Below are 15,041 nucleotides of genomic sequence, written 5' to 3' on the forward strand. Positions count from 1 at the left end.
GGGAGACAGGCCTTGGGCAACTACCCATTCTTTATGTTCAGGTTTTCTGTCCAATAGGCTGCCAAAGAGTTCAGACAGAAACTAGAAGTTAAAAACTGTCCTGGCCTTTACCAAACCTGTTACTCTCCCAGTCCAGCTTTGCTGATGACAGAGGTAACTTGTTACTTTCTCCTCTGCCCGCACTTTTGATTGATTCTTGATTGGTTCAGAATCGGTATAGAAGACAGCAGAGCTATCCACTCCTTAAAAACCATGCTGTGTTTTGGTTCTCTTTTCTCTATCACTTAACATCTTGCTGGAGGTGTCTGATGAGCGCAGAGTCCACAAAGCTTCAGGTGCTCAGCTCAGTCTGCACGAGGCGGTGCAGCTGGACAGGAAGTGACAGAGCTCAGGAGAGAGTCCCTGAATGGTAATGTTCTATACAGCCAGCTCCAATTTAACCTCAGTACATGCCAAGTGAGGTCACGGCTCAGATATGTATAAGCACGGCACAGTCTGGGGAGCGCCTTAGATAACTTTGAGTGAGGCACCAACCTGGGGCAACCAAAAAAATTACCAAACACCCAGGGAAGGTCCTTTGGGCCATTCTTCACAGCCTCACCCCACAGGCAGCTTCCCTGCTCTGTCCTCTGATGCCCGCAATCCTCTTTCTCCTCCAGCTTCTTTGGGTTGACTTTTTTTTCTCCTGGCACATATCTAGAGTCCACCCAGGTTCTTGTTCACATCAGAAATGCCTTCTTTCACACTGAGACGTGTAATAAAGGAATATGCTATTCACATTATTATTAATTTCCTACGTGCACAGCAATTCTTTGTCTTTCAGGGAAAGTGGGTCTTTGTGCTTAATTCATGACCTTCCTGTAGACACTTCTCCTTTTAATGGGGTTGGTCCCTCTGTGCTCATCAGGTCCCTACTGATGCAACCCGTTTCCCTCTGCCATCTCTTTTCTACTTGTTGCAGCTGAACTTCTCTAACCCTTTCTTCCTATCTTCCTCAAGAATAAACAAATTTTCTAGTATCTCAACTTATTTCTTCAATTAGCTTTCACCTGAGCCCTGTTTTCATTTGTTGTTGTTTGTTCTGGAGACTCAAAGTCTCACACTTTAGGTGAGAGGGAAGGATTTACAGGAGTGTGAATCCACTAATGGCCCAGGTGGCACCCATCCCCAGGTCACACATTTTTCTTCCCTGGGCTACACACACTGCAGCACCTTATTGAAGCGATCGCTTGAGGTTTGCATTAACCACAGATAAACCTTAAGTGCATCTTCCTAGGCATTCTTCCCCTTTTGCCCGAACAGCTCTCACGGCAGCTTAGCTCCTGTTCTTCGGAAAGCATGTTTATCTCATCCTCCCCTTCTCAAAGAATGCCTTGGCTGGGCCTGGGATTCCCACACCCACAGGCTTGTTCTGTTTGCTTTGCTTCACAGTTCTCCCATGTATAAAACAAGGGGTTTCCAGTAAAACTACTGGTCTTTTTAACTGAGCCACCCCAGTGACTGTAGGAGGTGTCTTCTCTGTAACTATGTCATAGCAGAAACAATTCCTTTACAGACACTGCACTGTCCAGTGCTGTTTGCTGAATCGCCACCCTTACCTGACAGCGCCACAGAGACAGCCTGTTCCTAAGTCAAGTGATCACAGATTTACGTGTCTCTTTCTCGACCTTTCTATTCCTAACTGGAGACAGAATGCTTGTCTATCGTGCAGGAACAACACACACACACACACACACACACACAGTCTTTCCAGACCCTTTATATGTTTATCTCTAACTTGGAATCTGCTTGCCAATGTCCATGCTGCACAGCACTACCCTCCAAACAGAAACACCATCTTCATAATGTCCACCATGTCTGCTCACAAAAGTTCATCACAGCCGGCCTTATCCACTGATATCCTCACATGGGAGGGGCACAGAGAGTCCTGCCACTACTCCCAGTTGCATGCAATTCTGTCCTGCTAGAACTTTGTTTTAGGGCCTCAGGGAAGAGCTAAAGCATAAAAGTTTGGGGGGCAAATGAGAAGGGCTTCATCTGTACCAGCATGGGGAAGCCATCATCAAGGTGGGGTGCAAATCCTCCAATGCAGCTGAGTCACAGTTACCCACACTCTTGCCACAGCTCAACTCATTGGCTCACCTGGATGAACTCTGGGGAATCAACTGATCTGTCTAATGAGGATGGGGTAATGTTGGCAAATATATATTAGACTGTAAGAGGGCTTCTCTACCTTACCTAGTTCCCAAATTAAGACAGACACCTTTTGGGTTATAAGAGTTTTAAAGCATAGTAACTACGCAGATATCAACCCCCTAAGCTATTTTGCTATTTCCCAGCTACACACCCCAAGTTACTTGTCCTAATTGTCCCTGCCTGGGTTGCTTCTGTTCCATCAGGCCAGCCCTCATGGCCATGTGCTCAGGATCCTCGCTGCCCCAAGGCGACTTCCTTTTCTCAGGCTTCCTCTTCTCCTACTACATCATTTGCTTCCTGTCTCCCCTCCCAGTCTCTTGGTCTCTCTGAACCCCAAGCCCTGCTTACTTAGGAAACCTAAGTTCTGCCTACTTCTCTTCTGCCCAGTTACAGGCTTCTAGCTATTTTAATAACCAGTTCACTATAAATTAGGTAGAGCAAAGTTACACAACAAGGACTCCTGCACACGAGAATGTACTCGTCTGGGTGGAAACCAGATCTTAGTGGCAACCATATCTTGGGGGCCAGATATTAGCGTTAGAATACATAGCACCAGACCAACCCCCCAACAGGGTAAGACAATGCTTAGTCATCCCCCCATAGCTATAAACACACACACACACACACACACAGGAAAATTCTCACAATAGTCTGGTAACTTGGATTCTGGAAAGCTGCATTTATCTTCATCAACATTCCTATCAACAGAAACCATTTACTTGGCTCTACTTTAACACTTCTCGGCAAAGTTTGGTGAATAGCCCAGTAGAACTCCTACAAAACCTGCCTTACAATTGTTCCCGAAGCCTTTTTCCTGCTCTTTCAAAACTTTTCCCTTTCCAGCACTCCATTGCTAGTAAACAGAAACAGAAGGTATTTTGTGTATACTTTGTATCAGACTTTGCACAAATGTGCTTGTTAGTTCTGAGAAATCATGAGATAAATGACCTTGTAGGAGAGGCTGAGGCTATTGTATGCCTCCTTCTTGCTGTTCTGTGCCACCCATTGTGAGGACATGGCTATGAAGGTGCTATCTTGGGAGCAGGGGCTGGGCATTCCCCGGACATAGAACCCGGTCGTACCTTGGCTTTCTCACTTTTAGAACCATCATCACCCAGTTTGTGCTGAGAAACAGACTGGGGGAACTAGGCAAGCCCTGGACTCCAGCAGCAGCACCTCTGTGTTCACATATAACTAGGTTCTCCTTCTTCCAACCTTTAGAACTTACACTGTCCCTGTGCTGTGTTTCCCAACCTCATCCTGTCACCCCTTGCACCACCCCTCAGAGCAATACTGACCAGAAGACGTGGCAACAGTCCTTTGTTCTGGTCCTGAACTTGAGTGGGAAACCTTAACTAGTTCATCTGACGACAAACATTGTCAACAGATTTCAAAAGAACAATTTATCAGATTAGAGCAAGTGCATTTTAATCCAGATATGCTAAGAGTGTGACAGGAAGATAAATTTTGAAAGCTTAGAATGCATACATGAAAATGGCCTCATAGAGCAGGGCAACGGTGCTGCATGCCTTTAATCCCAGCGCTCAGGAGGCAGAGGCAGGCAGATCTCTGAGTTGGAGGCCAGCCTGGTCTACAGAGCAAGGTCCAGGATGGCCAAGGCTATACAGAGGAAACCTGTCTAGAAAAAAAAAAAAAAATAGAAAAGAAAATGGCCACATAGGGCTTGATCCTTGATTACACTGCCAGAGTAAAGTCTACTCAGGCTGCATGCGGTGGCCTGTATGAATGGATCTCTAAGAGTTTGAGGGCAGCTTGGTCTATAAAGCAAGCTCCAGGCCAGTCAAGGCTACACAGTGGGACTGTCTGAAAACACAACTAATCAAGCAAGCACGCATGCTTTCTGGATTTAAATCCGTAAACACCAAGCCAATTTTTATATTTTCATAGTTAACTCAGTCTGGCCCAAGATTTATTAAGCTTCCCATATAGCACTGGTCTTTCTTCATTAATACCGAATTAGTATTTTTGTAGCTATGTTCTTAAGTGATAACACTCCCTGCCTAATTCTTCACACATCACTGGCTTTAAAATGGGGGTTGTGTTGGCAACGTAAGGGGTCTGAATACCTTCCTAGTCCTCTACTTTCTCAAAGAATTTGCACCTGTGTGGGTTAATCTTTATCAACTTGACAGGATTAAAATCACCTAATAGACACACCTCTGGATGTGTCTGTGAGGGGGTTTCCAGAAGTTACACTGAGGCAGGGAGGCCCACCCTAGTGGTGGCCAGTAACAGCCCACGGTGGGGATCCTGGACTGAGCAAAGAGAAGTTAACTGAGTGCCGGTCTCCATCTCTCCCTGTTTCCTGACTTCAAATGCAGTGTGAGCAGCTGCCTCCCAAACCTGCCGCCATGCCTTCCCCACAAGGAAGGCCTGAACCCTCAAACTGTGAGACAAAATGAGTCCTTCCTTCCTTAAGGGGCTTCCAGCCAGGTGTTTGATCATAGCACCCAGCCCAGGAACTAATGCAACTAGGATTCGTTATTTCCTCTTTAACTGTTTGAAAGACTTTCCTGTGAGGGCACCAGGCCTATGCTCTTCTTTCATGTGGAAGTACCAGGAGCTACAAGCTTAATTCCCTGCACAGGGACACTCTAAGCTACCGTGTTGATCACACGGGGAATGCCCACCACTTCCTCTAAGCACGGCTCACCTGTTGCTCTATATTACCCAGGTGTCTTCAGGGTCAGCACTCCCTTCGCCATTGCCCCTGGCCCCTGTGATTTAATGGCCACTCTTCCCTTCATCTATACTGTGAGCATGGCGCATCTCCCTGCCTCTTTACGGTCCACCTAACTTAGCCCTCTGCCTTTAGGTGGTTCTCCTAAGCATCATTGTTTCATGCAGTCTGAGAATCTCAGCTAGCTGAGGTGTTAGTGTACTGTTCCACCCTGCCACAGGCTGCCCAGGGTCTTTTTTTTTTAAATAATTAATTAATTCAATTTACATCTCTGCCATAGGCCCCTCCCCTGCCCAGGGTCCTGAGGGTCACACAGTTGCTTATCACAGTCCCATACAAGTACAGCAAAGTGTCTCCTGTATCTAGTAGGACTGTGGGAGGTGGCCCTATGCCTTGCAGGCCCCCACTGGCCTTCCAAATCTCTACAATGACTAAGAAGAATACTACCAGTGTATGGCCAAGCTACCCTGAAGGTGCCACTTTCATCTGATCTCAGAAGCTAAGCACAGTGTGGGGCCTGGTTAGTCCTTAGATGGGAGACAAAGCTCACCAGGGTGAGCTGGCCCAATCTGGGGACTGCCCCTTCCTGTCACCACTGACATGGCTCAAAGCCCCACTCCTCTCTTAACCCCTATTGGGGCCAATGCCTGGGGAAGCAACCGCCACTTGCTCACACCAGAACACAGGCTAGGGCTGGTGGTGACTGCCACTGGGCCAGGGAGGCCTCCTCCTACCCTTGGGAATGCGGATCATCTAAACTTAAAAGCCCTCACCCCACTCCCACTTTAAATATTTCCTGATTTTTTTTCCACTTTACCTTTCTCTGCATGTTGCTGGCTTGATTGGGTCTTACCCAAATATAAAGCCCACTCTCAGTCGGGGTGAAGAAAGGGCTGAACCTCCAGCCTTGACTTTGCAGCAAGGTCCTCTCTTAGGTAAAGCACCTCAGCCCCCATCCACAAGCCCCACTATAGAGACCAGCAAACTGCTCCTGACAGTTTGCAGATCTGCCCAGAACCATACCCAAGGAGAGACCTACCCTCCTAAACCTGCTACCGCCCGGGGTACAGCCAGAACTTTGTGGACGCCCCAGGACCTCCAACCGTGCCTGCCTGGAGCATGTAAACCGCACGTGCCTGAGGGAAGGAGTGCTGTGGAGAGAGACATCACGTACCAGTCTGCGGATGTCACGCTCACACTCCCGCTTGATGCGGTGCACCTCATCTTGGTGCGCCTGGTACGCGGCGCGCAGGTCGGCAGCCTTGGCCTTGTCCGCCTGCATGCAGTTGCTGAGTGCCTCCTCGGCCTGTTTGCGCGCCGCCTTCAGCTCCAGGATCTCCTGCTGCAGCCGCTGGCGCTCGCCATCAAAGGTCCTGCGCGCCTCCTCGCGCGCCTCGGCCAGCAACGCGGTCTTGACTTTGTCTGCGGCGCCATCGCGCAGCACATTCAGCGTGGCCTGCAGCCGCTGCAGCTCGCCCTCCTTGATCTTGGCGGTCCGCGCTGCCTCCTGTTCGTGCTGCCTGATGAGCGCCTCACGCAGCGCCTGCAGCTCCTTCGTCTTCTCCTCATGTAGCTTGGCCTTGAGTTCCGAGATATAGGCCGTGTGGCGCCGCTGCTCTTGCTCACGCTCCAGCTTGGCCTCTTGCAGACGCTCCCGCAGCTTGCCCACCTGCAGCCAGAACAAGGGCAGGGGTTAGGGTCAGAGCACTGGGTCAGAGCCCCTAGGGGTAGCCTCAGCCCCACGCGCTCCAAGTCTCCACCCTCTAGTTCCCCCTCAGGCCACTCCCACAGCCCTGCTCTCCACCCCAACCCCGTCCCGGATCCTCCTTCCCACGGTGTTTAAAAATTTTGCCTGGAGGGCCAAACCTTGAACACCTTTCAGTTCTGAACCGTGTGAGGAAAAGACAAGAAACTGGAGACAAACAGGACAGAAACGTCTCTCACCGAGGCCGGGAGGAGTCTAAACACCGGAGTGTTTCTTGTGCCCCTAGGGCAGGGAACTAGAGTCAGAGAGAACAGAGCCACCAGAGGTGGTAGGGCAGAGACTTATCTTTACCGTGGGGCTACTGCCGCCTCTAGGAAGGTGGGCTCACCTTAAGCCACGCTGAAGAGATGGACGGAATAATCAGTTTTGTAATGAGATACTGCACTTCTCCTTCCCAGAATCCCCGCCCTTAGTGCAGAAGTCGGCAGCGTGTCTGACTCCACACCAGCGCGGCTTTTCCCCTTCCCGCCTCCTTTCTCCTCCTGGCAGCAGCTGGAGTTTACAGCTCACCTGCCCCAGGGTTTTTCGTTTAAACTTTAATAAAACAGTCCTTGTGCTTCCATTTGTGTTTGTTCTTAAATTATTTTATTAATGAGACTAAGAACCCCAAAGAGGGACCCAGATTGCCCCTGTATCAACAGATAGGGAGATATTTGTTCTCTCCTCTCTCTCTCCCGGTGAGTGTGTGTGTGTGTGTGTGTACGCGCGCACGCGCGCGCTCGTGACACGTCATACTCAAGGCTGAGCCTCTCAGGGACACTTGGCCCCAGGACCTGTGCTGAGCCCATGCCAGGCTGCCAACAAACACGCCAGACATGCCAGTCTGCTCTGCAAACTTCTTGCATGGCCTGTAGTAAAATGCACCTCTGAAGTGATTTCTTCAATGATCCAAATATCCCAGGGAACACACTACACAGGAGCCCTTACACTCCCGGTGTGATTTTGAAACAGTGGGTGCCAAAACACTGAGACAAACTACCTTTGGTGGACCAGACTTCCAAAAAAAAAAAAAAAATTGCAATGTTTCCCCTAGACCACATGATGTATAGCCTACTGGGGGAAATTAATTTTAGATAAGTTTTGTGACATCATCTCGGTACTGGCACATCCGTCCTTTAGCAGAAAAGATGCAAAATAGCTGCCCTGAGGCAGAGGCATGAGGCCAGTATCTCCTGACATCCCATGAAGCACAGAAACAGCACCTGGTGCCAGTTAGCACTGGTCACCTGCCCCAGGGCTGGTAGCCCTCCTGGTGACCTTAGTGCCAAGACATCAAGACTCAAACAGTCCAAACACAAGGAACACTGCAGCTGAGTCAGGTCCTGTTCCAGCTGGACCTGCTTCAGAAGACTGCGTGATGCTAGGGCCTCCGTGTCAGTCTCCTGGGGTTTAGAACCATCTCAGAGATGGTGAGGAACACGTCTAGATATGACAGTGAGAGCATTTCCAGAGAGAATTACATGAGGGGAGAAGTCTTTGTTTCCCTGGAAAAGACCGGGGATCTGGGGAACCTCCTCATACTTGGCTGTGAAAGGAAGCGCTTTCCCGGGTTCAGCTGCCCAGGCACCGAGAGGCTACGTAGCCATGGCTCCAGGTCTCCTCAAACTGGAAGCAGACCTTGGCACAGCCCTGTGGTTTGGTCTTACAGGCACGTAGAACACAAGAGTGGCAGGGTCACGGTGAGTGTCTACCCACTTTTTTAAGGGAAATCTGGGGGGCAGGTAGTGTGTAGCAAGACGAGAGTCTCTTTAAGGAACCGCTAGGCTGGCGATGTGTGAACCCCATGCCACAAATCAGGTAACAGGAGGCTGGAGAGGCCACGAATGTGAAACACCTGATGAGAAAGGCTAAAGGCAACAAGGGAAGCCAGCCCAGGACACAGCTCATGTGGGCTACACAAGGCCATGGGGACGGAACTGCCTAAGGTCCCCGGAGCCCACATTGAGACTCTGTGCTAGACATGAAGCTACAGGGTTTCATGGTTGGCCTTCAGAGATTTGTTCTGTTTTGCTTTGTTCCCACAGCCCCTTTCACAGACTTGGTCCATTTTATTTTGGGAACATGTAGGGTCTGCTATATTTTTATAAGGGTTCATAGCTAAGAGATTGCCTTGAGTCTCAGCAGAGACTTTGAACTTGGACTTTTAAACAGTGTTGGAAGTGTTAAGGTTTGGGGGAAGCCATGGACATAGACTGAATGCATTTTGCACTATGAGATAGGCACGGACAAGCCTTTGGGGTCCAGGAGGAAATGTTATGGCTTAAAGGGAGGTGTCTGTGTGTCAAACTGACAGAGAGTAGACGTCACCACCAACTTGACCGGTTTTATACTCACCCTGGAGATGAGGATTCTCTGGAGAGGATTGCCTAAAAGGAAAGACCCACCCTGCAGCTGGGGGGCACCATCCTATGGCCTGGGGGCCACATGGAACAAGAGGAAAAGGGAGAACACCAGCTAGGTTCCAGCAAGCCTCCTTTTTCCGCTTCCCTGGCATGAACTGTCTGTCAGCTCTGCTCTGGCCGGCCTCCCCTGCCATGATGGATGAGTCCTCTGGAAAGGTGGGTCACAATAAACCTGCCCTCCATAAAGGGCTCTCCGCCCTGAGGCTCTTCCTGTCAGAATCTTTGTGTTCCCAGCACTGAGAAGAGTAGCTAACACAGGGGGCCTCAGCCTTGGGGCTTTGTGAACTCTAGAGGGCCTGGCTCACCCTGCAGCTGTCTCACTGGAGTAGGGCACTTCCCTTACACAAAAAAAGCAGGCTAGTGATGCAGTGCAAAGCCTGCAACTGGACCTCCATAGAACTGAAAGTTGTGTTGTGATTGGTAGAAATTATTAATACCACATTTGCATGCCATTCCCTGCCACGCCCCCTCCAGGATTTGACCCAGAGTGACACACCCTCCTAGGCTGTCCCTTGGTGTTGTAAGAGGTTCTCCTGAGAAGTCTTGTCCACAGTAAGCTTCACCCATGGGCAGGGCAGAATGAGCAGGTAAGGGTAACAGCAGAGGTGATGGCAGCTGTTGCCTTGGTAGTGGCCGAGGCAGCACCACATCAAGAAGGCAGCAGAGTCACAGAGAGTGACTGGGCAAAGACTGTAGGGAGCTGAGGCAGGAGACAGCTCAGGACAGTGGAAGCACAGAGAATGCAGCAGAGGGTGGCATGTTTCAAAAGCTAAAGGCCAGAGACTGCAGTTCCTTGCTGCTTGCAGAGTTTCAGGGAAATGTCAAGCCCAGATGTAAGGGTCCCAACATCCAAGGCCCAAGAGCTGTAATAGCAGCTACTGGAAGAGCCCTGGGTCCCGACACCCAAGGCCTGGGAGCAAGGCCATTTGACCCCTTGAGGGTAGGGTCAAGATCTGATTCACTTCTGCTGCCCAAGGCTAGGGCCGGCCTCAGGGTGGACAGTATGGACTGGTTGCTGTGATTTCTCTGCTCTCCTGACATTACCTCAGACTCCGGGCATTTTGAGGCTTATAATTCCACCCTGCCAGCCAGACACCCATCTACCCTGTCACCAACTGACACTTGGGTTGTTCATGGGGGCTGTTGAACACTTGAGGCTGTGTGTATCCGTTTGCTTCCTCCCCAGCCAGCAAAACCCTTGGGGCCAGCTCTGAGATGGCCCCAAGAAGCCTTCACAGGACCAGCTTGCCCTGCAGGGTCAGCACGCAACTCTAGCTCCTGTATGTCTCTACACCCCCAGGGAAGGGGAGGGGCTGCTTCTCTGTCACCTTGTGCAAACGCAGGTCACCCAGCTCACAGCAAGCTGCACGGGCAGGGCCCTCACTGAATGAATGATAGGAGGAACACTTGCCCTGCATTCCCTTCTCACCCTAAAGCTTTTAACACCTGTCCTCTGCTAACATAAGGACACCATTAACATGACCTCGCTGGTTAGGGTGATATGGTAGTCAATGGCTCCTAAATGAAATTACAAAGTTCACTTTTGTGCTTTTCATGCATGTTGGGGGGGGGGTGATGATCTACTGAGCACGCTGAGAACAAAACTTGTCCCAGTAATTGGACAGGCAAAGCCCTGTGGAGACCATAGGGGGTGACTTGAAGGAGACAGCAGCCAGGAGATGGCCAGGTGGAGACCCCCACAAGTCCCAGAGATGAAGGCAGCCTAGTGACAGGAGACTCCCATAGGTCTGTCTTCTATACTTATAGCACCTGCTAGACCACAGCTAACCTGGTGTGAGGGCTCAGTTATGTCTCACAAAACAGACAAGCTAAAGTTTTGAACATTGGGGTGTTAGAACGGCTTTGGAATGGACCTGTAATGAGGAGATTAGTATAAAATGAGGACATTACATGGGGTCCAGATCCCATCTGCGGTGGTTAGCATTAACAGTCGACCTGGCAGGTGTTAGAACCACCTGAAAGATGGGCCTCTGGGCATGTCAGAGGGTTATCTTAATTATGTTAAATGATACGGGAGCACCCTTCTGCACTGGGGAGCACCCTGGGTGGACTGCCCAGGGCTGCATAAAAATGGAGAAAGCAAGCTGAGCCCTGGCTCATACTAACTGCCCTCTGCTTCTGACTGTAAAGATGATGTGACCAGTTCCCCCAGGATCTGCCCTGCCCTGAGGAACCTTAGACCTTTCCGTGTCACAACCACGGCCACAGCCAAGTCTAAGTCAGTGGTGCTTTCCCCTGTAGCTGTTATATCAGACATTTAGGACAGCCTTGGTCTAGTACATCACCACCTACCAGCTCAGAACAAGGGTTGGGAGACTTTAAGTCACTCACCGGTGATTTAAGGCAGTGACATCACCAAGACCAGGAAGCCAATCTGGCTGAAGTGAAGAGGGAGGCCACCAGGTCTATGAACCAGAAAGCTGGAGAGCCCTGACAGTCCTGTGTCGACATCAAGGCTGTGTCTTGACTGTTTTCCCCAGCCAGGTACTGTCCTAACAGGCTCCAAAGCCCACACATGCCCTACGAGGGTGAGAAAGCTCCCATGGCAGACCCAGGCTCCTCACAGAGGACTTGCCCATAACCCCTGCTGTCACCTCCATCTTGCAGGGAAGGGAAGCTGCCCCATCAAGGTCACAGGCAGCATGTGACAGAAAACTGTCACAGCTGCCTCCTGTTCTCAAAGGGGCAGCTGAGGCTCAGACCCTGGGATTACACCCTTCACAGCCCAGTGCTCACGGCCGAGCCTGGGGTGACACCAAGGGCCCCAACCCACCTTGCTCTTCTCCTGCTGGAACTCGATCTGGATGTTGGTCAGCTTGGCGCGTAGCTCTTCATTGGCCATCTGCACAGAGTCCGTCTCCGCCTCAGGCTTCTCACCCTTGCCACGGCCCTTTTTAGACATGTTTCCCTCTTGGAGTGAGACGTCGAGGTCCTGAGGTTCACGCCCGGCCGCCAGCAAGCACAGCTACCAGCTCCACTGAGCCAACCAGTCGTGCAGGGCCCCACTCATCCACTGTGCACACCATCACTTGTGATTCTGTGTGTGGAGAGAAGAAGCTGAGTAGGCACATAGGAAGTGTACCCCTAGCCTGGGAACCCCAGGGCTACACACTTGCCTCACCCTCAGAAGGTGTACCACTCATAAGCCTGACCTATGGTAGCTCACCGGAGCTACCTTAGAGTCACCTGGGAGATGTTATGGGCAGAGGCTCACTATCCTTGGGTCCTGAACAGCATCTCCAAACAACTCCCATATTATGGCCCCAGAGGAACACACTGTGTAGCTCTGCTCCAGTTCTGGCCTCTTGAGGGCACAGCACATGGGTGCAGTTTCTAAAGGCATCCCAGGGTCTCACCCAAGAAGCTAAAGCACATGGCAGAGGATATGAAGTAATGTGCCATGCCCTCCTCCCGACATGCCAGTAACTCTGGAGCAAGGTCAGTGTCACACTCTGAAATGGATGACTCAGCCTCATAGTTAATTATTCCTCCTGTACCAGGTAAATTATGTCATCCATGTTACAGATGAAGAAACTGAGGCACACACCAACCAAGTGCCAGGTTACACAGCTCATAACAGAAACTGGTACTGGCCTTACCATCTTACTATGTCCAAAGGTAACACAGGACAAGCAAGTGAGATCTCTGAATGGGCAGATTCTGGGATACCACACCTTGCCACCAAGGGCCCAGGCTAAACCCCTCCTCCTACCCCCAAAACAAGAGAAGTTCCAGGGAGGGGAATACCATTACCTGCCACATGGCCACACGGCTAAAGTGATGCCCAGTGAAGGTGGGGATGATTCATGAAAGGGGATGAAGGAGGAAGGAAGGAAGAGAAGATAAAGAGAAATCATTTAGTCCAACACAGAAGAAACCTGGAATCCAGAGAAAGGTAAACAAGATGAAAATAAGGAAATGTATTAGATCCATCAGAGAACTGAGGTCCTTGGGCAAAGTGATGCCCCACAGAGAGCTAAAGCAGAGACCAGCTCCCCAAGAACCAGCCCCAGTTCCTTTTGCAACAGACCCAGCTCCCAATAAAACAATACATGGTATACTAAAGGCAAAAACATCAAAGATTAGACCCAGACTTAGACTTTAAAGTAATTCTGAATAACGTGCAAAGAGCCTCGGAGGAAAAAAGCAGACAGCATGGAAGAACAGATGGTCTGTAAGCAGAGATGAAAAATCCAGGAAAGGATAACGAGATGTCCAAGTGAAAAACACCAAAGGAGAACTGAGACAAGACTTTCATGTGCTCTGTGCAGGACTGCAGAGCTGAAGAGTCTATGAGCTCACGCGTGCACTGATAGTGTACAGAGTCCATCCATGAGCTCACAGATGCTAACATAGTGTCTTCAAACTGAAAAGCAATGGAAAACAAATGGAGAAAGGGACCAGACAATCCAAGGACTGAGGGTAGTTTTAATAGCAAAACATTGAGAAAGCAGTGAATTTTGCTAGGTTGATAGCTGTGATCAAACACAATAAAAACAACTTGAGGAGGAACTTCAGCTTATTTCAGCCAACACTTCCACATCACACTTCATCACTGATGGAAATCAGGGCAGGGACTCAAACAGGGCAAGAACCTGGAGGCAGGAGCTGATGAAAAGGCCACGGGGAAAGGGCTTGCTTACTGGCATCCTCATAAACTAATCTGCTGGGGACATTGTCTCAATTGTGGTCCCTTCTTCTAAAAGGACTCTAGCTTGTGTCATATTGATATAAAACTTTCCAACACAGGTGGAAATGGAAGAATGAGAGAAAGGACCACAGGACTATTTGAAGCCGTGTGTGTAGTCTTCCCCAACTAACAGACACCAAATCACAGATCTGCAAACTGTATTTGCACTTGAGTAGATCATATGTGAGCAGCAGGCGATCAGAGATGAAGGAAAAGAAAATCCTAAAACAAGACCAAAGGGAAATATCTTGACTACAGAGAAACAAGGATAAGAATTTAGCAGATGTCTCTGCAGAAATGATGTGAGAAAAAAAAAATGGAGCAAAACAGCGTTTCGAGGGGAAAGTCAACCTGCAATTCGGTCACCTGTGAAATTATACTTCAGAGACTATAAACTCAAGACAAACAGAAAACAAAGTCAGCCAAGACACACAGACGTCCCCTTTTAAGACGGCTAAGAGAAATGCTCCAGAGAGAGGCACAATGACCTGTAGGTCAGAAACTCAGTCTACCTGGTTATGTAGTGCATGTCTTTAACCCCAGCACTTGACAGGCAGAGGACTGAGTTTCAGGCCAGAGTAGGCTACAGAGTGTTCTGGGCCAGTCAGGGACACATAGTGAGACCGTCTAAAACGAAAACAAAAATAAAAACAAACAAGACAATCAGACTGAACAGCGGAACAAATAGAAAACATAAAATGTTCTAAAACTATGATCTACATAAGAATGGAAAGAGCTCTTGAGAGGGAGTGAGTAAGCACACTAAAAACGAACACTTTTCACTCTTCACTAATCTGACAGACACCAGTTTGCTGGAGCAGAAAGAACAGCGTGCTGGGTGCTTGCAACTTAGGGACAAAAGCTGGGAGAGGGACACATGACCCGGGGGACACGGAATGGATGAGGAGGAGTGGATGAGGGCATGATTGGGGGGTTTCAGAGGAAACCAGGCCCCACGGCACACTCCCATGCAGATACTATAGAACACTGTTCATCCAAGCGAGACTTAGACAACTTAGAGATATAGGTTACAAATTCTGCGCTGCTCCTGAAACAGTTTTGAGAGAGGAACAAACTGAGCTCCTCTTAAAGGAAATGGAAACATTAAGCCACAAGAGGCAGAAAGAGAATAGGAAAAAAAAAAAAAGAAAGAGAATAGGAGACAGAAATCAGTCAACGAATAGGGGACAACCACTAACTGAGCAGCGACCAGCCTACTCCACCAGCTCTAACTCAACCACCCAGAGCACAGTGGCTCCACAGTGG

The 15,041-nt window shown here is 49.6% G+C and overlaps 1 protein-coding gene across 9 annotated transcripts in view; it reads right to left on the reverse strand.

Annotated features, from left to right (window-relative positions):
- Jakmip1 (janus kinase and microtubule interacting protein 1) overlaps positions 1-15,041 on the reverse strand; it is a 112,233-nt gene that overhangs the window by 48,995 nt on the left and 48,197 nt on the right. For all 9 annotated transcript variants that reach the window (XM_060365418.1, XM_060365415.1, XM_060365417.1 and 6 more), the window contains 2 exons: positions 11,859-12,122; positions 6,072-6,566 (listed from right to left, as the gene is read on the reverse strand). In XM_060365418.1, coding sequence (XP_060221401.1) covers positions 6,072-6,566; positions 11,859-11,987 — 624 coding nt within the window. In that variant the 5' untranslated portion in view covers positions 11,988-12,122. The remainder of the gene's footprint in view (positions 1-6,071; positions 6,567-11,858; positions 12,123-15,041) is intronic.

The sequence above is a fragment of the Meriones unguiculatus genome, chromosome 12 (assembly GCF_030254825.1).
Source record: "Meriones unguiculatus strain TT.TT164.6M chromosome 12, Bangor_MerUng_6.1, whole genome shotgun sequence".
NCBI classification, from domain to species: domain Eukaryota; kingdom Metazoa; phylum Chordata; class Mammalia; order Rodentia; family Muridae; genus Meriones; species Meriones unguiculatus.